This window comes from Gopherus evgoodei, chromosome 3, assembly GCF_007399415.2.
Source record: "Gopherus evgoodei ecotype Sinaloan lineage chromosome 3, rGopEvg1_v1.p, whole genome shotgun sequence".
NCBI classification, from domain to species: Eukaryota; Metazoa; Chordata; order Testudines; family Testudinidae; genus Gopherus; species Gopherus evgoodei.
The window spans coordinates 159517313-159539123 of NC_044324.1; the positions used below are offsets into that span (position 1 = coordinate 159517313).

At 50.4% G+C, this 21811-nt stretch overlaps 1 protein-coding gene across 3 annotated transcripts in view; it reads left to right on the top strand.

Moving 5' to 3' along the window:
* ABCC10 (ATP binding cassette subfamily C member 10) overlaps positions 1–21715 on the top strand; it is a 30242-nt gene extending 8527 nt beyond the window's left edge. The window contains exons 4-22 of one of the 3 annotated variants that reach the window (XM_030557144.1): positions 675–902; positions 1280–1436; positions 2344–2483; positions 2580–2659; positions 2821–2992; positions 4023–4121; positions 6495–6684; positions 7152–7229; positions 7966–8157; positions 8709–8844; positions 9316–9511; positions 10028–10371; positions 10550–10719; positions 11668–11828; positions 12272–12525; positions 12894–13039; positions 13551–13648; positions 13925–14037; positions 21168–21715. In XM_030557144.1, coding sequence (XP_030413004.1) covers positions 675–902; positions 1280–1436; positions 2344–2483; positions 2580–2659; positions 2821–2992; positions 4023–4121; positions 6495–6684; positions 7152–7229; positions 7966–8157; positions 8709–8844; positions 9316–9511; positions 10028–10371; positions 10550–10719; positions 11668–11828; positions 12272–12525; positions 12894–13039; positions 13551–13648; positions 13925–14037; positions 21168–21303 — 3090 coding nt within the window. In that variant the 3' untranslated portion in view covers positions 21304–21715. Of the gene's footprint in view, positions 1–674; positions 903–1279; positions 1437–2343; positions 2484–2579; positions 2660–2820; positions 2993–4022; positions 4122–6494; positions 6685–7151; positions 7230–7965; positions 8158–8708; positions 8845–9315; positions 9512–10027; positions 10372–10549; positions 10720–10975; positions 11829–11930; positions 12526–12893; positions 13040–13550; positions 13649–13924; positions 14038–21167 lie in introns of those variants that run through there. The other 2 variants (XM_030557146.1, XM_030557147.1) reach the window with 2 other exon arrangements.
* The last annotated feature ends 96 nt before the right edge of the window (positions 21716–21811 follow it).

Sequence of the window (21811 nt, forward strand, 5' to 3'; positions counted from 1 at the left end):
TGTATGGTGGTTTTGTGCCTTTCTGATTTAGCATGCTCAGAGTCAGTGTCATCCACTTTCTCGCTTCTGCCATGTGAGCATCTCCAGCGCTGTCTCTTCCCTCGGGGGATTACTATCAAAGTGTCCTGGGCTCCAGTGTGATAGGATTTTATGGTAATGTTTTAACTTACCATCTACAATGGTGACAGAGCTCTCTCCAGCCCCTCCAATCCTTTTGGCAGTTCGCAACCCATATTTTGGAAGCATAGAAACTTAAGTCTCACTCCCAGACGCACAGCAAATCTGTAGGAGCTTTTACAATATGTTCCTGAAGGAAGTTGTATCTAATTGTATATTTCCCCCAGTATGCATGGTGGTCTTCTCTAGATAAGTCAGGACTGTTTTGCGGGATGAATCTTCTGTGGGGAGCCAATTGTTTTAAATTTAAATTTAAAGACATTAAATACTGAGTGTTTATTTTTTTACTGAACACCGCAGAGCTCAAATGGGAAGGCGTAGCATCAGGGAAGAGGGGTCAGAGCTCCTGAGTGCTGCCCGTGCCACATGTAGACATGTCCTAGTCCTGGCCCCTTGTTTCTCCATCATTTGTCTCCTCTCTGTCAGATCTGTGTGGCTAGCATCTAGTGTGATATGGCTCTGGGACTGTTCTGTTCTACTTGCCTCTCTGCCCACAGCTAATGACAGAGTTCCTGTGTGGCATGCGAGTGATCAAATTTTACACCTGGGAGCGGCACTTTGGTGCCCGGATAAATGCCTGCCGAGCCAAGGAGCTGCAGAAGCTGCGAGCCATCAAGTACCTGGATGCTGTGTGCGTGTACCTGTGGGCAGCACTGCCAGTAGTCGTCTCCATTGTCATCTTCATTACCTATGTCCTGCTGGGGCACCAACTCACTGCCACCAAGGTGAATGACAGGGGAGGTCTGTGCAACCCCACTGCTGTTCTCAGACTGATGTGTAAAGTGGGAAGAGAGTTTTCAGAACCATCCTAAGCAGAATGACAGTGGAGCACCTCTCCTGCATGGGATTGCATTCCTCTGGAATCTCCCCTGGGGACAGAAATGAGCCCACCATGCTGAGTGCAGCTGTAGCCACCCTGAGAATAGGGCTCAGTACCCTTCTGTGGGCCATGACCTTCCCACAGATGCAAGGACATCTGTTCATTCTGTCTTCCCCCTCCCCATGATGGTCTCTAATCTGTGAAACTCTTCTGTGTGTGGTGGGGGGGAGTGCCAAAGGATCACTATCCCCCAATTCTTTATTGTCTCCCTCTCTGGCACAGGTATTTACAGCCTTGGCACTTGTTGGGATGCTGATTCTTCCCCTCAATAACTTTCCCTGGGTGTTGAATGGAATCTTGGATGCCAAAGTGTCCCTGGATCGCATCCAGCATTTCCTTGAGCTCTCTGATCAGGACCTGCATGCTTATTACATCACTGGTATGGAGACAGGAGATGGGACACAAGCAGGAATGGGTGCTATAGGCTTTTGGGTGGAATTTCCATGTGCGGGGTGGGAAGAGAAGCACGGAGAAGTCTGAACACAGAAGGTGCTTGGGGTCCACAGGGAACAAGTCTATAGGAAATGGGCTCACTGGCCCTAGTGCAGTTAGGTAACTGCTCCACCTCCTCTGAACTCCCTAGGATGCTGAGCAGTGAGCAGTGCTCCCTTCAGTCAGTCTGAGGTGAGCGCACACCATGGACCTATAGAAATGTCCCCAATAGAGGACAGGGCAATAGCATTACTCTCCATCAGCACCAAACAGACCATGCCTATGCCTGCTGATTCCTACCTTTGTATATTCTCAAAGCAAAGGATGCTTGCTCATTTCTCCAAAATCTCCCTTGACACTGAAGCCATCAGCCCCTTGGCTTTGGTTGGCAGACTGGGTGAAACCTCTACACTCCCTTCTCCATATTTCCCTTCTTCCCTCCATCCCTGTTGCCAGCTCCCTGCTGTTCCTTCCACCTTCAGACATAGGGAGTCCAGTTTGTTCTTGGAATGACTCCATGGGAGTCACTGGGTCTCCACTTGCTTTCTACAGAGATTCAGAGACAGGTGGAAGAGAGCAAGAAGGAAGGATTTTAAGGTGACGTTACAACAGGGGAGTGTCTCAGTGTCACACAGTGGCCTTGTGCAACTGTGGAGAGTGTGTCAGAACTGTTTCTTATCCTTGCCTACTCTGTTTGGGAGTGGAGCTGATGGTGCTACCAGCGTCTGAGATTGTCTGGGCTGTCTTCTTTCGGAAGCCTACTGCAGGAGTGGCTGAGCCCAGCTTAGTGTCTCCCCTGCACTTTCTGACCCTTGAGGATTAATGCAGTGGCTGTGCTGCTTTTCTTTTGCCAGATGGCCCCAGAGACCCATCCTCTGCACTGGAAATGCATCACTCCACCTTCTCCTGGTCACCGCCCAGGGAGGAGAGCACCAGGCAGCACCTGTCTGGAGGGACTCTGCAGATCTTCATTCAGGACCTGGCAGTGGCAAAGGTGAGTGGGGGTGCAGGGAATATGGAAGAGGGAGCCGTCGCCAGAAGGGCCAAGTGTTAATGCAATAAATCTGCCGCTGCTGGTTTCCCTCTGCAGGGGGCGCTGGTGGGAGTTGTTGGGAAGGTTGGCTGTGGGAAGAGTTCTCTGCTTGCAGCAGTCACTGGAGAACTCAACAGGTAAATAGCCAAAGACACCTCTCCCCTTGTCCCACCTCCTAGCACCTCTGCTACCGGGGATTTTCCATGAGCTAGACCCATTTACCAGGCATGCTCTCCCCATGTTATTTCTTCTTTCCTTTTCTGCCTCTCTCCCCTACCTGGCTCTGGGGTGTTTGCAGACTTGGTGGGCAAGTGTATGTCTGGGATCTGGAGCGAGGATTCGGCCTAGCCACCCAGGAGCCTTGGATCCAGTTTACCACTGTCCGTGAGAATATCCTCTTTGGGAGGGACTATGATGCCAGGCTCTACCAGGAGGTGCTTGAGGCCTGTGCACTTTCCGACGATCTGAATGTGAGTGCCCTGTGATGAAAACATCCCACTGGCTTCCCTGTGCCCTGCCCTGAATCTCAGCCTGAACCTTAACTTCTCCATCAGGGCACAGAACCTATTTTCCCAGCCTCTCCTTCCTTCCTAAGCCAAATGTGCCATGTGTCTCACGCAACCCAACTGTTTGTTCATTTTCATTACTGGTACCTGCCATTGAGTCACTTCCCTTCCCTTGGGCTGAGGTGCATGTGTGAGATTGGTTTGGCAACACTTTGTACTGTTTCCTCTAAAACTTGTCCTGAGGAGCAGAAAGCTCTGAATCCCAGGGAGGGGAGAGGTTGTTCGAGGCTGCCTGAGTACTCCCATTAATAAGCAGTCAGGTTCTGGCTACAGGGAAACTATCAGAAGCCAATGCTTTGTTGGATCAGAAAGCCCTTCCCCAGGATCTGGTGGGGCCATGCAGGATGAGAAGAGGCCTGAATTTGTGTCTTCCATTTGGGACTGCTGGCAGTATCAAGGCAGCAACCCCAGATGTCCCAAGGAACTGCAAGGCAAACTCCTTTTGGGAGAGGAGGCAGTAACAAATCTCTCAGCAGATCTGATGATGCTCTACACCTCAACCCTAAAGAGAGCTGTAAGGAAAGAATTGCTCATCCAGGTTGATTCAAGCCCTCACCCTTCTCCAATCAGTAATCCCCACATCCCATCCAGAAAGCACATTAGACACATTAGCTGATGAACCCTCCTACTATACCCAGGAGGGAGGGATTGTTGTCCTTTCATTGCGCAGAGAGGGAAGCAGAAACACAAGGAGGCTTATAATCTGATTTTTTCCAAGATGCTGAGCACTGACAGCTCTCTTTGATGTTAGTGGGAGTTGTGGGTGCTCAGAGTTTCTGAAAATCAGGTCACTTGTGTCTTGTCCAAGGTCTCATAGTGAGTTAATGTCAGAGCCAGGAATAGAACTCAGGAGTCCTAGTTCTGCATCCCGTATATTATGCTGCCTCTGTGAAGCAACCTTTTTAATGGATTGTCTTGTGTGTTTCACTTCTAGATCTTACCAGCAGGTGACCAGACGGAGGTGGGTGAGAATGGAGTGACCCTTAGTGGGGGACAGAAGGCTCGTATCGCCCTTGCTAGGGCTGTTTATCAGGTAAATAGGCCAGTGACCCTACAGAGGGCCAGTTGCTGCAGGTGCGTTGTCCAAGAGTCAAGGCTGGGCTAGAGAAGCTGGAAGCGCCGAACAGCCAGAGCTCCTGCTGCGCATCCTCCAGCTCTTCTTGTTCATGCGGGCTGGGGCTAAAGGAGCTGGGAGCTGCCCCAAGCCAATGCCCTTGCACCATTCTCTACAACACCACCTACTGGGGAAAGCTGGAACTGAAGGAACTGGGAATTGTATCACTGGGTACATCTACACTACGGGATTATTCCGATTTTACATAAACCGGTTTTATAAAACAGATTGTATAAAGTCGAGTGCACGCGGCCACACTAAGCACATTAATTCGGCGGTGTGCGGCCATGGTCTGAGGCTAGCGTCCATTTCCAGAGCGTTGCACTGTGGGTAGCTATTCCATAGCTATCCCATAGTTCCTGCAATCTCCCCCGCCCCTTAGAATTCTGGGTTGAGAGCCCAGTGGCTAATGGGGCAAAAATCATTGTCGCGGGTGGTTCTGGGTAAATGTCGTCAGTCATTCCTTCCTCTGGGAAAGCAACGGCAGACAATCATTTAGCACCATTTTTCCCTGGATTACCCTGGCACACGCCATAGCACGGCAACCATGGAGCCCATTCAGCTTTTTTTTTTTACAGTCACCGTATGTGTACTGGATGCCGCAGACAGAGGCGATACTCCAGTGCTACACAGCTTTTGCATGATAGCAGAGATGGTTACCAGTCATTCTGTACCGTCTGCTGCCAGTGTAATTTGGCAATGAGATGATGGTTATCTGTCCTTCTGTGCTGTCTGCTGCTATCATGGGTGCCCCTGGCTGAGATCGGCTGGGGGGGCAAAAGCAAAACTGGGAATGACTCCCCGAGTCAATTCCTCCTTTATGGTTTCTAAAAATAGAGTCAGTCCTGCCTAGAATATGGGGCAAATGTACTAGAGAAGCAGTGTATCGGAGAGTACAGCTGCTCTGTGTCAGATCCCGCAGAAATGATGAGTTACATGCCATTCACGGGGGGTGCCCCTGCAACAACCCCACCCGTTGCTTCCCTTCTCCCCCAACCTTCCTGGGCTACCGTGGCAGTGTCCCCCCCATTTGTGTTATGAAGTAATAAAAAATGCAGGAATAAGAAACATGGAGTTTTTAGTGACATAAAATGAGGGGAGGCAGCCTCCCGGTGCTATGACAGTCCAGGCAGGACATTAAGCGGTGTGGGGGAGAAAAGCCCAGCATCCCACTGCTGTGATAGTCCAGGCAGTACAGAATCTTTTCTTTTCACATGAAAGGGAGGGGGCTGATTGAAGCTCAGCCCCCAGTTGCTACGATGAAGACGGTTACCAGCCGTTCTGTACCATCTACTGGGAATGACCGAGAGTCATTCCTTTTTCACCCAGGCGCCCCCAGCCAGCCTCACCTAAAGCCAGCCAGGAGCACTCACGGGTTGATAAGAAGGACGGTTACCAGTCCTACTGCACCATCTTCCACTGGGGAGGGGAGAGGAGCGGATACTTCTCTTCACTGCTGCAGCATCGCGTCTACCAGCAGCATTCAATAGACATAGGGTGACATTTGAAAGAAGTCAAGAAATGATTTCTTTCCCTTTTCTTTCACGGGGGGGAGGGAGTAAATTGACGAGCTATTCCCTGAACCACGCCGCACAATGTGTTTGAACCTACAGGCATTGGGAGCTCAGCCAAGAATGCAAATACTTTTCGGAGACTGCTGGGGACTGTGGGATAGCTGGAGTCCTCAGTACCCCCTCCCTCCCTCCATGAGCGTCCATTTGAGTCTCTGGCTTCCCGTTACCCTTGTCACGCAGCACTGTGTAGCCTGTAGATTTTTTTTCAAGCGCTTTGGCATTTCATCTTCTGTAACGGAGCTTTGATAGAACAGATTTGTCTCCCCATACAGCAATCAGATTCAGTATCTCCCATACGGTCCATGCTGGAGCTCTTTTTGGATTTGGGACTGCATTGCCACCCGTGCTGATCAGAGCTCCATGCTGGGCAAACAGGAAATGAAAATCAAAATTTCGCGGGGCTTTTCCTCTTTACCTGGCCACTGCATCCAAGCTGAGAGATTGCTGTCCAGAGCGGTCACAGTGGTGCACTGTGGGATACCGCCCGGAGGCCAATACTGTCGATTTGCGGCCACGTTAACCCTAATCCGACATGGTAATACCGATTTTAGCGCTACTCCTCTCGTCGGGGAGGAGTACAGAAACCGATTTAAAGAGCCCTTTATATCGATATAAAGGGCCTCGTAGTGTGGACGGGTACAGCATTAAATGGGTTTAACGCTGCTAAAATCGGTATAAACGCGTAGTGTAGACCAGGCCACTGTCTCTTCTTCCTCAGGAGAAGGAGATTTATCTTCTTGATGATCCACTGGCAGCTGTTGATGCTGATGTAGCCAATCACCTTATGCAGAAATGTATTCTGGGAGTTCTCAAACACAAGACCAGGATTCTCTGCACACACAGGACGGAGTTTTTAGAGAAGGCTGACACCTTGCTGCTCATGGACAATGGCAGAATAGTCAAGATAGGTACAGTGGCACACCTGCTTTTGTTTCAGTCTGTATACCAGAGGGCTAAGAACTCTGTCCCAGCCTTATCAGACAGACAGATGGGCTGTGAGTTCAGATGGAAAATGGCCATAGAGGATCAAAGCAGACAGCTGCAAAGAGGCTGGGGTAAATTAGTGGGAGCCCTGGGGAAGAGGAACACTGGATGAGCTGGGAGAACTGGGACATGGTAAATGTACAGGAGTATGGATAAAGCAGACGAACTCTGGACAAACCGGAGTGGGCCTTGGAGTAAGACACAATGCAGAGACAGGAAACTGTGGAGCAGTGGTTGTAGGGTTGTGGGTGCTGAATGAAGGAATAGGAGGGCAGAGGCAGAAGTAAATTGGGCCATCTTGTACCAAATAGCTAGCTGAACTTTCACAGCTGGCACATGGTCCCTAGGATCTCTGCAGTGTATAAAGCACTCACAGTCTCTCTCTTTCTAGGTACCCCATCCGAAATCCTGCCACTGGTGGAAGCCACCCTCAAGGTCAATGAGAAGAATAAGAGGAGGCAGAATAAAGGTCAATATATGGCAGTTTGAGGGGCATTGGTGAGGGTAGGTGGGGTCACTGTGGCTCAGGATAAACCTCCATGCGGAACTAGCTACTGCCACTATTTGATCTCCAAGCAAGAGTTCAAGAAAACTGTGCTAATGGGACAGGGTGGAGCAGGAAAGCAGCCAAGGGAAACTGAGGGAGACAGGAAGTGACTTGCCTAACATCACAGACTGAGTTGGGATTATTAGACTGTTGGTTCACAGCCCTGAGCTTGATCTGCTGATTAGGCCTTGCCTCCTTTTCGTGGCAGAAATAGCATATAATATATGTGGAAAAGGTCTGAATACACAGGTTTCTCTGAGTCCTCCTGGCTCCTTAGCAGTAATCACATCTGCAGTTATGAGCTGAAATGGGGGTAATTAAATTGATAGCTGTAGGGCTTGGAAAAGAACCCCCATTCCCACACTTCACACAGCGGGCCAGGGGTATTTTCTATGCTTGGGGTAATGGGGCCATCAGATACTGGCCAGGAAGTAGTATGCTGATCTGCACTCCCACCTGCTGCAGAACTTCCTGAGAGATGCCTGTAGAACAGGGTGCAGCTGGCATGAAGTCTGTTGCAAAGGGAAGGAAGAGGGGACAAACCTTAGAAAGCCTCCTAAGAATATGGCAAAGCCTTCCCCTTTGCATAGGCCTGCCCTGTTTACAGTGAGGAGCTGGTCCTACTGGTGCTGCACTGACCTGTGCCTTTTCCCCCCAGTCGCTGCTGAGCAAGGCCAGGAGGAGGACATGGAGATAGAGGCAGAGGAACTGGGCCAAGCCACCTGCCTCCTCCAGCGGGAGGAAGAAAAGAAAGAAGGGGCAGTAGCTTTTCAGGTGTATAGGGCATATTGGCTAGCAGTGGGCAGCTGCCTAGCATTGTCCATCCTCTTCTCCCTGCTCCTGATGCAAGGTAAGGCAGCAGCTCGCTCCACTCTCTGTTTGGGCCATTCTCCATTCTTGCTCCCTTGCTATGTTCCCCGGATATGTGAGGATCCCCTGGGGGTGGCAGACTGGGGGAAGGCCCAGCTCTCCATAGCCTCTGCAGGGGGAAGGCCCAATTCTCCTAACCTTCCAGCCGGGGCACCTTCAGCACTTTCCTGTCCATCAAGATGAAGGGTTTGTCCAGAGCCGTTAGCCAGAGTGAGGGCAAGACATTGTGTCCTAATTTGTGCCCCTGCTACCCTGGGAGACACTAGGGTGTGGGTTGGTGTCTCCATAGAAGATAGTTTTTCCCCAGGGGCCTGCTGTACTTGGCTCCTATGGCTGCTGTCTGTCATCTCTACTGCTCAAGTAACCACGGTGGCGAATGTATTGACAGCAGGGTATAGATTAGGATGAGTAGTGAGGTGGTAAGGGCAGTTCCTCAGGGCAGCCCCAGCTCAGCTCCACTTCATGCTCTTCTCCCCCATGTTGGCTGAAGCAGAGTCTAACCCCCACCCTGCATCTTGTGTATCTCTGCAGCATCCAGGAACATTTCAGTTTGGTGGCTGTCACACTGGATCTCCAACTTGCCCCAGACGGCAAACATCTCCATGAGGCCCGTGTCAGCTTCTTTCCCTTCCCCACAGCTGCTGCTCTTCTCCTTTGTGGGGCTTGTGTAAGTGAGCATAGATTGGCTCAGGAGCTGGCGTGGTCTGGCTGTGGGGGGAGCAATGATCTCCAAAGTTGCTCCTTAGTGCCCCTTTTGCAAAGGCCTCTTGCTGTGAATAGAAGCTGGCTAAACGCCCCCGTTGCCCAGAACCAGTATGGTTGTGAGAGCTAGATAGGTACAAAAAGGGGGAGTGAAGAGGTGCTGCTGGATTTGCTGTCTGAGGCAGATGGGAGACCTCCTGGCTGCACAAGGCTCTTGGGAGTGGAGAGAGCCTGCATTTGGAATTGTAGAGATCAGTCTGCCACAGCTTGCCATGGCTGGTGAAAAGCAGTAAGAAGTTGGTAGCCCATCTCGGGAATAAGGACCCGTGGCTTCTCCCCACCCTGGCCCTTGTGTTTGCTGTCTCAGGGGCTCTAGGTGTCAGCCTTGGCATAGTGTGCACTGTGGCTGAAACACGTTCTGTCTCCTCTCTCCCAGCTCCCACGTCCAGGTGTTGGGCACAGCTCCAGTCCATCCCAATAGCACACTGGATGTGAACTTCTACCTGATGGTGTATGGCGGCATTGCTGGGGCCAACTCAGTCTTCACTATCCTGCGGGCCTTCCTCTTTGCCCATGGCACTATCCGCGCTGCCACTGTCATTCACAGCCGGCTGCTCCAGAGAGTGATGAAGGTAACAGTCGTAAGGGTGGGGTAGGGTGAGGTCCCAGGAGCTCAGCTCGGAGAGAGAAATGGGGGCAGTGGGAACAGAGATAGTCACAAACCATCTCACTGGAGTGCTGACCTGCTCAGCCAGGGAGGTGAACAGATTGCCCACCCCTTGGCTGCAATCATTATGCCTGCCTCCCAACTCTCCACAGCAAGAGGTACCTTGAAGCCACTGCATTGTGAAGGTGACTAGCTGTGTCTTATGAGATGTGTGCTGCTGCTGGGGATTGGGGATGCTCATTCCAACAGGGCACCTCCACACTAGGGAGGAGAGGGGTTTGGAGTCTGGATCTGCCGGGCCACTTCAGGTTGGAAATTCCTTCCTGCTCCATGTTCAGTCCTGCCTCTCTCCAGGCATTCTGAATGATGGCTGCTTGCTGGGCCACCTGCCAGCCAAGCTATAGCTCCAGGGGCACTGCTCCCTCTCCAAGGCTGTCCCAGCCCAATGTGGCTCTTACCACTCTGGTTCCCATGTTGCCAGGCCACAGTGACCTTTTTTGACATTACACCGATGGGCCGGATCCTGAACCGCTTCTCTTCGGACCTGTACTGTGTGGACGACACCCTGCCCTTCATCCTCAACATCTTCCTGGCCAATGTCTTTGGGCTGCTGGGCATGCTGGTGATGATAACCTATGGGCTGCCCTGGATTGGCCTGATCTTGCTGCCGCTGGCTGTCATCTACTTTTCCATCCAGCGCTATTACCGGCGCACCTCCCGTGAGCTCAAGCGCCTCTACAGCCTCACCCTGTCCCCCATCTACACCCATTTCTCAGAGACCCTGACAGGGCTGAGCATTATCCGAGCCACCCGGGCCACAGACAGGTGAGGACTGCTCCTCAGATGGGGAGGGTGCCAGCACCTGCAGAACTTGGGGCTTTCACTCTTGTAAGGGACAAGTTACCTAGAGAATCTGGCCCTGGGGCTGGCTGGGGTGACAGATGAATGGCAGTGGGCCCTGGGGCTGATTCTGATATTAACCACTGCATTGTGTCCTGCCCAGATTTGAGGCAGAGAATCAGCTACAACTGGAGCAGAACCAGCGCTGCCTCTTTGCCAGTAACACCGCCATGCAGTGGCTGGACATCCGCCTACAGATGATTGGAGTTGCTGTGGTTACAGCTATAGCAGGAATCGCCATCATTCAGCACCAGAGGCAACTGGGAAATCCAGGTGTGCTCTGGAACTTTGGAGGGTCACCCAGACCAGTAAGGGGTTGTGTCACTGCTTGCCCAGTAACCTTACGTGCTTCTGTGCTGTGCAGCTTTGGCTCAGAATCCTGATACCACCAGCCTGCTCACAGCACAGTGACCTCAGACTGGTTACTCCTTACAGTCCCGAGTCTCCCCAAACCCATCTCCTCTGCAGTGCTCAGCCCCTCTCAGTGTAGCACTCACAAAACCTGATTGAGTTCTCTGCTTCTTTAAAGAGACAGCACCAACCTGTTTGACTGACTGAGGATTTTACTCGTCAGTTGGAAACACTGCATTGAAAGGGTTGTGTAATAAAACAAGATTAGGTCTATTAACAAAGAACAGGTATTTAAGCCTTCCTAGTTTATGCGCAATGTGCCACAGGTGGCACGGACCTGGATTCATCACCGAATTTGGTCCACAGGTCAGATCATTAGCTTGCCTGGGCCGCGTACTGACAGGGAGTGTGTCACGAACACTGATTCATGGCCCCCAGTATGATACTAAGTAGAAGGAATTGGGATAGAAATGGTTACAAACAAACAAAAGTAAAAATATGCTTCTAAGACTAAAACCTAACTTAACAAACTTGAGTTTCTTGTTCAAAGTAGTTTTCTCACCACAGTCATTCTTCCAGCATGTCTGGCCAGTCCTTACCCAGGATCCAATACAGAGCCCAAAACACTTGGTTTCAGGCCATCCTGTTCCTTGTCCCAGAGCTGCAGCTCTGTCCACCTGCCCAGGAGATAGATCCTCAGCCTCTTCTCCTCCCCCTCAGTCTCCCTATCCCAGAGCTGGGTTGCCATCTTATAACCTTCCCCTGGAGCTTTGGCTCCTTCCTTGTCCCCCTCAGTCCACCCTGGCTGGAGCTGCGTCCCCAGGTTTTGCTACTCCTTCACATGCCTGCTGTGCTCTTGTATCATCTCAGGTCTTGTAGGCCTGGCTCTCTCGTATGCCCTGTCGGTCACAAACCTGCTGTCAGGCCTCATCTCCAGCTTCACACAGACAGAGACCATGATGGTGAGTGTGGAGCGAGCAGAGGAGTACTCCACAGACATCCACATAGAGCCCCAGGAGCAGCTGGTCCAGGTAAAACTTCTCACTTAGCCCTCCAGTTCTGGCCTGCATCCCATCTCATGGATCTGTGCTTTGACTGTCTCTCCTGTCTGTGCGTTCTTCCCATCTGCTCAGGTGTCCCTCAGGGCCCTGATGTGCCAGTGGCTGAAGATGATTACAGCGATCTAATGAGTGGGCAGTAAGGACTGCTGGCCTGATCTACAGGAACTGCCCAGAGCAATTGCCCTTTCCTAATACCAACCCCCCATTTTCCCCACCCTCAAGGTCTTCTCGTGCAGAGGGAGAAGGGCAGGGTGGGTGGAGCAGGGCTGGTGTGCGATTGGGAGATGCAGAGGAGGCTTAGAGTCAGGGATGGTCCGGAACTGAGAAGCCAGGTAAAGGGACAGGTGGCAAGTAGGGCAGGGCTGGTAGTTGATCCTGGTCACACTTTGGTCTCATCGTCTTCTTCCTTTGAGGTTGCCCCTGACTGGCCAAGCCGGGGCCACGTGGAGTTCCAGCAGGTGGTTCTGACATATCGTCCAGGACTGCCCAATGCTCTGGATGGGGTGACCTTCACCATCTACCCTGGAGAGAAAGTGGGGATTGTGGGGCGCACTGGATCTGGCAAATCTACGATCTTCTTGGCACTCTTCCGCATGGTGGAGCTGAGAGGGGGACGGATCCTCCTGGACAATGTCGACAGCCGATCGGTGGGCCTGGAGAGTCTGAGGTAGGGTGGGCAGAGCAGAAGGAGGAGCAAATGGCATTTAGGGTCCAGCCAAGAGCCCTTACACCAGAGACAGGACTCTGGTTCTAATGGCTGTCAGCAAAGTGATACTGACGGGGCTGGTTATTGGAGATCCTTTCTGGCCACTTTTGGCTGCTTGTGGCAGTTTCCTATCAGTTGCTGAAATGTTCCTGAGCCCCTCCTGCCCTGGTTGTGTGTGCTGAGACTCTCAGGCTGAGAAGAGCCCTGCCTGGTCCCTGATGTGTCTCAGACATGCCCTGTTTACAGTGCCCATGGCTGAGACCGGCCAAGGAGAGTCAGGGCCAGCCTGGTTCCCACCTGCTAAGCTTTCATCTCTCCTCTCCCTGCAGATCCAAACTGGCCATAATCCCCCAGGACCCATTTTTGTTCAGTGGGACAATCCGGGAGAACTTGGACCCCCTGGGGCAACATACAGACTCTGACCTATACCAGGTGCTGGAACAGTGCCACCTACAGGCAGTGATTACTCAGATGGGTGAGTCCAATGCCTGCAGGAGATGAGGAGGCTCTGGCAGTGGGCAGAGCCAGTGGGTTGGAGGTGGTAGTCAAGGGCCTAGGTGCAGCAAGGTCTGGTATGGGGAGGCAAGACCCCAGTGGGGTCCAAGGGGATTGTCATGTGAGGCCCAAGCAGAATCCTGTAAGGTCCAGTGGAAGGACATGAGCAGGTGAGGTATCTGGTGGGGGTGGCAGGCAAGGTTCTGGCAGAATCTGACTAAGGGAGGCCAAGCCCCAATGGGATCCAGTGTAGGGGAAGGATAGGGGCTTCCAAGTCTCACACGACAGCCTCTGTGGTCTTAGCAGAGAATACACACACACTGTTAGTGACAAATCTTGCTTCTGTCCGAGTTTAAAATCCCAAGGCTTTGGACTGGGGCTGAGCAGAGATGAGGTCTTGAGTACCAGCTGGAAGCTCCTGGCCCAGGCATGCTGTGCAGGAGCTCTAACCAAAGCCTTGCTGGGTGAGTGCTGTTCTTGCCTCCTTGCAGGTGGACTGGACTGTGAGCTGGGGGAGAGAGGGAAGAGTCTGTCGGTGGGACAGAGGCAGCTTGTGTGTCTGGCAAGAGCCCTCCTGACCCAGGCCAAGGTGAGTGCTGCTAACTCCAACTGGATTCTCCCTGCTTTGAGCAGGGAAGTTACTTGTCTGGAGAGGGAGTGCCTGTTCCTGATTGTGGGAGTGGAAGGGCAGAACAGGGAGTCTGTGTCAGAAAGCCTTAGTAAGTAAATGGACAGTCTGATGTGTATGGAATCAGGGCTGTGAGCTGAGTTATGCTACCCTCTTAGGTGTATCTCTGGGCCAGGAACAGAGATCTCCTCCCATGATGTTGGGATACCCTTTACTTTGTCACTGTGTCACTGGCAGGTGCTGTGCATCGATGAGGCCACAGCCAGTGTGGATCAGAAGACCGATCAACTGCTACAGCAGACCATCCGCCAGCGCTTTGCTGACAAAACTGTGCTCACGATTGCTCACAGGTACAGCCGCCTTCCTCTCACACTAAGTGCATGTCTCCTCTGCATTGGGGAGTGAGCCTTCCAGCTCCGTCCACAGATTTGTGCGAGAGGGGCTCACACTAGCGCTCTCAAAATAGCTGTTGCAGCTTGGTCTAGAGCTCAAGTTTTAGAGCTGGGGAGAGGCAGGTGGGGTCGTGGTGAGACCCTGAGCTCCAGCCCAAACCCTAACATTGAAGCACCATCTGCACAGCTGTTTTTAGAGCACTAACATGAGTCCTGCTAGCACAAGTCTCTGGACCTTTGTTGGGAGGCTGGCTGCCAGAGGCAGTGTAAACAAACCCTGTGAGCCTTCTCAAAGCCTTATGGAGAAAGGGACAGCCCTCTGCTCTTAAACTCACCTCACCACAGTGCCAGTCTTCCCCCACTAGCTACACATACAGTCCCAGCATTACTCACTGGCCATGCCCACAGTGCCATCATTACCCACTCGCCATGCCCACAGTGCTGGCCACGCCCACAGTCTCAGCATCATGTTTGCCCCCACCTTGATATTCAGCCCCATATGTGAATTGAGCATGACAAGATTTTTCAAGTGCAAACTTGTCTGTTTCCTTTTGTTGCTCTGGAGTGAAGCAGGTATTTACCATCCCCCTTCAGCCCCTGCCCCTGGGCCCTAGTCCACCTGACTGCTGCCAGTCTCCAGGAGCATCCAGATACTGCCCAATAGCAAACTCTTTGGTAGGTGCCAGGTGGAAACCCAGCACATTCTGTGTATTGCTGGAAGCTGTCTGATAGGGACTTAGGGAGCCCCTGACTTTCCTGCCAAGTGGAACAGGGGTATTGCAGCCTCAGAGGGTGAAAAGGGGTTAAGAATATAGAAAACTGAGAGCCTGACAGATCCCTGCCATCATGGAGAGTGGAGAGGGTGTGGAACATGAAATACAGTGGTCTTGCCCAGTAGAGGGCACTGCAGGACAGCCAGAGGATGAGAGACTGCACTGCCACCTCTGGGCCAGGGATGCCCTCGCTCCCCTGGTGTGGACCAGTACCACCAGGTTAAAAAGCTCCAAGGGAAAGAAGGGACTGGTGGATAGGAAGAGCATCTTCCTGCCAGGCCACCTCAGGCTGTAGACTAATGTCATCTTGATACTGGGTTCAGTTCTGGTCATCCCATCTCAAAAAAGATACATTAGAATTGGAACAGGTACTGAAAAGGGCAACAGAAATAATTAAGGGTATTAAGTAGCTTCCATCTGAGGAGAGAGTAAAAAAGACGAGGACTGTTCAACTTGGAAAAGAGACAAGGGGGGGTTATGACAGAAGTCCATAAAATCAGGAATGGGGTGGAGAAAGTGAATAAGGAAGCGTTATTTAACCCCTTCACGTAACACAAGAGTCAGGCATCACCCAATTAAATTAATAGGCAGCTAGTTTAAAACAAACATAAGAACGGCCATACCGGGTCAGCCCAAAGGTCCATCTAGCCCAGTATCTGTCCACTGACAGTGGCCAATGCCAGGTGCCCCAGAGGGAGTGAACCTAACAGGCAATGATCAATTGATCTCTCTCCTGCCATCCATCTCCATCCTCTGACAAACAGAGGCTAGGGACACCATTCCTTACCCATCCGAGCTAATAGCCATTTATGGACTTCACCACCATGAATCTATCCAGTTCTCTTTTGAACACTGTTATAGTCCTAACCTTCACAACCTCCTCAGGTAAGGAGTTCCACAAGTTGACTGTGCGCTGCGTGAAGAAGAGCTTCCTTTTATTTGTTTTAGACCTGCTGCCTATTAATTTCTTTTGGTGACCCCTAGTTCTTGTATTATGGGAATAAGTAAATAACTTTTCCGTATCCACTTTCTCCACATCACTCATGATTTTATATACCTCTATCATATCCTCCCTTAGGCCATGTCTACATCTAAAATTTTGCAGCGCTGGTTGTTACAGCTGTATTAGTACAGCTGTATAGGGCCAGCGCTGCAGAGTGGCCACACTTACAGCAACCAGCGCTGCAAGTGGTGTTAGATGTGGCCACACTGCAGCGCTGTTGGGCGGCTTCAAGGGGGGTTCGGGGAATGCGAGAGCAAACCGGGAAAGGAGACCAGCTTCGCCGCGGTTTGCTCTCGCGTTCCCCGAACCACCCTGCAAACCGCAGGGAAGGAGACCTGCTTGCTCGGGGGTTCGAGGAACGAGAGAGCAAACCGGGAAAGGAGACCAGCTTCGCTGCGGTTTGCTCTCGCGTTCCCCGAACCACCCTGCAAACCGCAGGGAAGGAGACCTGCTTGTTCGGGGAACGCGAGAGCAAACCGGGGAAGGAGACCAGCTTCGCCGCCGTTTGCTCTCGCGTTCCCCGAACCACCCTGCAAACCGCAGGGAAGGAGACCTACTTGTTCGGGGAACGCGAGAGCAAACCGGGGAAGGAGACCAGCTTCGCCGCGGTTTGCTCTCGCGTTCCCCGAACCACCCTGCAAACCGCAGGGAAGGAGACCTGCTTGCTCGGGGGTTCGAGGAACGCGAGAGCAAACCGGGAAAGGAGACCAGCTTCGCTGCGGTTTGCTCTCGCGTTCCCCGAACCACCCTGCAAACCGCAGGGAAGGAGACCTGCTTGCTCGGGGGTTCGAGGAACGCGAGAGCAAACCGGGGAAGGAGACCAGCTTCGCCGCGGTTTGCTCTCGCATTCCCCGAACCACCCTGCAAAGCGCAGGGAAGGAGACCTGCTTGCTCGGGGGTTCGGGGAACGAGAGAGCAAACCGGGAAAGGAGACCAGCTTCGCCGCGGTTTGCTCTCGCGTTCCCGGAACCACCCAGCAAACCTCAGGGAAGGAGACCTGCTTGCTCGGGGTTCGAGGAACGCGAGAGCAAGCCGGGGAAGGAGACCAGCTTGATTACCAGAGGCTTCCTCAGGTATGCTGGGATACCTGCTTATTCCACGGAGGTCAAGAAAAGCGCTGGTAAGTGTCTATACTTGATTACCAGCGCTGGATCACCAGCGCTGGATCCTCTACACCCGAGACAAAACGGGAGTACGGCCAGCGCTGCAAACAGGGAGTTGCAGCGCTGGTGGTGCCCTGCAGATGTGTACACCTCCTAAGTTGCAGCGCTGTAACTCCCTCACCAGCGCTGCAACTTTCTGATGTAGACAAGCCCTTAGTCTCCTCTTTTCCAAGCTGAAGAGACCTAGCCTCTTTAATCTTTCCTCATTTGGGACCCTCTCCAAACCTGTAATCATTTTAGTTGCCCTTTTCTGAACCTTTTCTAGTGCTAGAATATCTTTTTTGAGGTGAGGAGACCACATCTGTACACAGTATTCAAGATGTGGGCGTACCATGGATTTATATAAGGGCAATAATATACTGTCAGTCTTATTCTTTATCCCTTTTTAATGATTCCTAACATCCTGTTTGCTTTTTTGACCGCCTTTGCACACTGCGTGGACATTTTCAGAGAATTATCCACGATGACTCCAAGATCTTTTTCCTGACTTCTTGTAGCTAAATTAGCCCCCATCATATTGTATGTATAGTTGGGGTTATTTTTTCCAATGTGCATTACTTTACATTTATCCACATTAAATTTCATTGCCATTTTGTTGCCCAATCTCTTAGTTTTGTGAGATCTTTTTGAAGTTCTTCACAATCAGCTTTGGTCTTAACTATCTTGAGTAGTTTAGTATCATCTGCAAACTTTGCCACCTCACTGTTTACCCCTTGCTCCAGATCATTTGTGAATAAATTGAATAAGATTGGTCCTAGGACTGACCCTTGGGGAACACCACTAGTTACCCCTCTCCATTCTGAGAATTTACCATTAATTCCTACCCTTTGTTCCCTGTCTTTTAACCAGTTCTCAATCCATGAAAGGACCTTTCCTTTTATCCCATGACAGCTTAATTTACGTAAGAGCCTTTGGTGAGGGACCTTGTCAAAGGCTTTCTGGAAATCTAAGTACACTATGTCCACTGGATCCCCCTTGTCCACATGTTTGTTGACCCCTTCAAAGAACTCTAATAGATTAGTAAGACACAATTTCCCTTTACAGAAACCATGTTGACTATTGCTCAACAATTTATGTTTTTCTATGTGTCTGACAATTTTATTCTTAACTATTGTTTAGACTAATTTGCCCAATACTGACGTTAGACTTACCAGTCTGTAATTGCCAGGATCACCTCTAGAGCCCTTTTTAAATATTGGCGTTACATTAGCTAACTTCCAGTCATTGCGTACCGAAGCCGATTTAAAGGACAAGTTACAAACCGTAGTTAATAGTTCCGCAACTTCACATTTGAGTTCTTTCAGAACTCTTGGGTGAATGCCATCTGGTCCCGGTGATTTGTTAATGTTGAGTTTATCAATTAATTGCAAAACCTCCTCTAGTGACACTTCAGTCTGTGACAGTTCCTCAGATTTGTCACCTACAAAAGCCGACTCAGGTTTGGGAATCTCCCTAACATCCTCAGCTGTGAAGACTGAAGCAAAGAATCCATTTAGTTTCTCCACAACGACTTTATCGTCTTTAAGCGCTCCTTTTGTGTTTCGATCGTCAAGGGGCCCCACTGGTTGTTTAGCAGGCTTCCTGCTTCTGATGTACTTAAAAAACATTTTGTTATTACCTTTGGAGTTTTTGGCTAGCCGTTCTTCAAACTCCTCTTTGGCTTTTCTTATTATACTCTTGCACTTTATTTGGCAGTGTTTATGCTCCTTTCTATTTGCCTCACTAAGCTTTGACTTCCACTTTTTAAAGGAAGTCTTTTTATCTCTCACTGCTTCTTTTACATGGTTGTTAAGCCACAATGGTTCTTTTTTAGTTCTTTTACTGTGTTTCTTAATTTGGGGTACACATTGAAGTTGAGCCTCTATTATGGTGTCTTTAAAAAGCGCCCATGCAGCTTGCAGGGATTTCACTTTAGTCACTGTACCTTTTAACTTTTGTTTAACTAACCCCCTCATTTTTGTATAGTTCCCCCTTTTGAAATTAAATGCCACAGTGTTGGGCTGTTGAGATGTTCTTCCCACCACAGGGATGTTAAACGTTGTTATATTATGGTCACTATTTCCAAGCGGTCCTGCTATAGTTACCTCTTGGACCAACTCCTGCGCTCCACTCAGGATTAAATCTAGAGTTGCCTCTCCCCTTGTGGGTTCCCGTACCAGCTGCTCCATGAAGCAGTCATTTAAAGTATCGAGAAATTTTATCTCTGCGTTTCGTCCTGAAGTGAAATGTTCCCAGTCAATATGGGGATAATTAAAATCCCCCACTATTATTGGGTTCTTAATTTTGATAGCCTCTCTAATTTCCCTTAGCATTTCATCATCACTATTACTGTCCTGGTCAGGTGGTCGATAATAGATCCCTAATGTTATATTTTTATTAGAGCATGAAATTTCTATCCATAGCGATTCTATGGAACATGTGGATTCACTTAAGATTTTTACTTCATTTGAATCTACATTTTCTTTCACGTATAGTGCCACTCCTCCCCCTGCATGACCTGTTCTGTCCTTCTGATATATTTTGTACCCCAGAATGATAGTGTCCCATTGATTGCTCTCAGTCCACCAGGTTTCTGTGATGCCTATTATATCAATATCCTCCTTTATCACAAGGCACTCTAGTTCACCCATCTTATTATTTAGACTTCTAGCATTTGTGTACAAGCACTTTAAAAACTTGTCCGTGTTTATTTGTCTGCCCTTTTCTGATGTGCCAGATTCTTTTTTATGTGACTATTTACCATCTGATCTGGCCCTTACATTATCCTCTTCCATCCTCTTCTCCTGACTATAACCTGGAAATTCTCTATCATCAGACTCTCCCCTAAGAGAAGTCTGTGTCCGATCCACATGCTCCTCTGCAGCAGTCGGCTTTCCCCCATCTCCTAGTTTAAAAACTGCTCTACAACCTTTTTAATGTTTAGTGCCAGCAGTCTGGTTCCACTTTGGTTTAGGTGGAGCCCATCTCTCCTGTGTAGGCTGTATAAGTACTTCCTCACACAAGGCACAGTCAAGCTTGTGGAACGCCTTGCCTGGGGATATTGTGAAGGCCAGAATTATAACTGGGTTCAAAAAAGAATTAGAGAAGTTCATGGATGATAGGTCCATAAGTGGCTAATAGCCAAGATGGTCAGAGATGCATCCCCATTCTCTGGGTGTTCCTAAACCTCTGACTGCCAGAAGCTGGGAGTGGATGACGGGATGGATTACTTGATAATTGCCCTGTTCTGGACATTCCCTCTGAAGTACCTGACATTGGTCAGGTTTGAGGGCAGGATTTTGGGCTAGATGGACCATTGCTCTGACCAAGTATGTCTGTTCTTATTTATGTGGTTGAGTCATTACTTGGATGGGAGACCTTTAGGGAAATTCAGGTTCTGCAAGAGAATCAGTAGTTGGTACTTTTGACTTCATTAGGACTGACTCTTGTGCCCCAGCCTGGCACCATGGGCTGCTCTGGTTCTGTCTTTTGCGGGAGATGGGAAACCGAGATCCTGACCACCTGGGGTCCATGTGAAGATCCACTAGTACATTCTGTAAGAGTTGGGTTATTAATGTCAGTTCTGACCAATTCCAGTGCTGTGACATCACAGTCCCATGCAGTTTATTATACCACCATTAATAATACTACATCCTCCCACTGTATCTGTGTGCTTTAGACAAGAATGAATTTAGGCTCCCAGCCCCCCGGGAGGCAATGGGTATCATTTATCCCCATTTTACAAATAGGGAAACTGAGGCGCAGACTGGCAAAATAACTCACCCAAGTTCACAAAGCCAGTTGGTGGAAAAGCCAGTCAGGTGACCCGGGTGTTCTGATTCCCAGCCTCCTTGCTCTCACCTATTAGAAATGTTGTCTTCCTGGGTTCTCACTCTGTCCTGAAAGTTGTGTAGCGTTCCTGTTAAACAGCTCCCAGATTGCTCCCCAGAGATGGCTGCATTTTAGTGCTGAAGGAGTGATCCCTGTGTATATAAGTGCTCCCCCAGCAACTGTGATGAAAGGCTCTGTAGAAATTGACGCCTATGGGGGCGTCTCAGGCTTCTGTGCTAATGAATGGGGGAGCAATATTTGGTGTCTCTCCCCCTGCACAGACCAAGACACCCCCCACACACACACACATATGCATGTTGCTGTGTTTGCTCTCACTAGGCTGAACACCATCCTGGACTCAGACCGTGTGCTAGTGATGCATGCAGGGAAGGTGGCAGAGCTGGATTCACCTGCTGTCCTCAGCAAGAGGGAAGACTCCTTGTTTCAGCGACTCTTGACCAGTGGGCAGCAATGACTTCCCTGCTAAGAGACTGAAACCAGTGACGAGCACCTCCTGGCAGCACACCTGCAACCCCCATCTTCGCTGGACCCCAACAGCTCGAGGGTGCAGGCACCTACTTCTTGCTGGGCCAGGAGCTGCCATAGGGGATGCACTAGCCTGCACAAAGGACAGCAGAGGGTGACACTGGTTCTTGGCTGGGTCCTGCTCAGCGTGGATCTTGTTTCAGGTGCAGTCCCCTGAGCCATGATGGGGTTGGACCAAAACTTATTGGTCTGGATCAAGAGTCCTAGGATGGAGAAACATGCCCCTGGCTTGGGGCAGTATCCCCTTTGGTGTAATGAGGGTTTATTCTCTACTGTCAGGTGACTTAGTGACTCCTATTCAAGGACTTGTAATTTAAAATAAAGAGCAATGTCCTTGTTAAGCTCTCTGTTTCTCCTGTGGCCCTGGCCCTCATCACTGCTCCCCTTTCCCCAGAATCAGGCCTCCTCACAGTCCCTCTCCCAGTCGGAAGACTCAG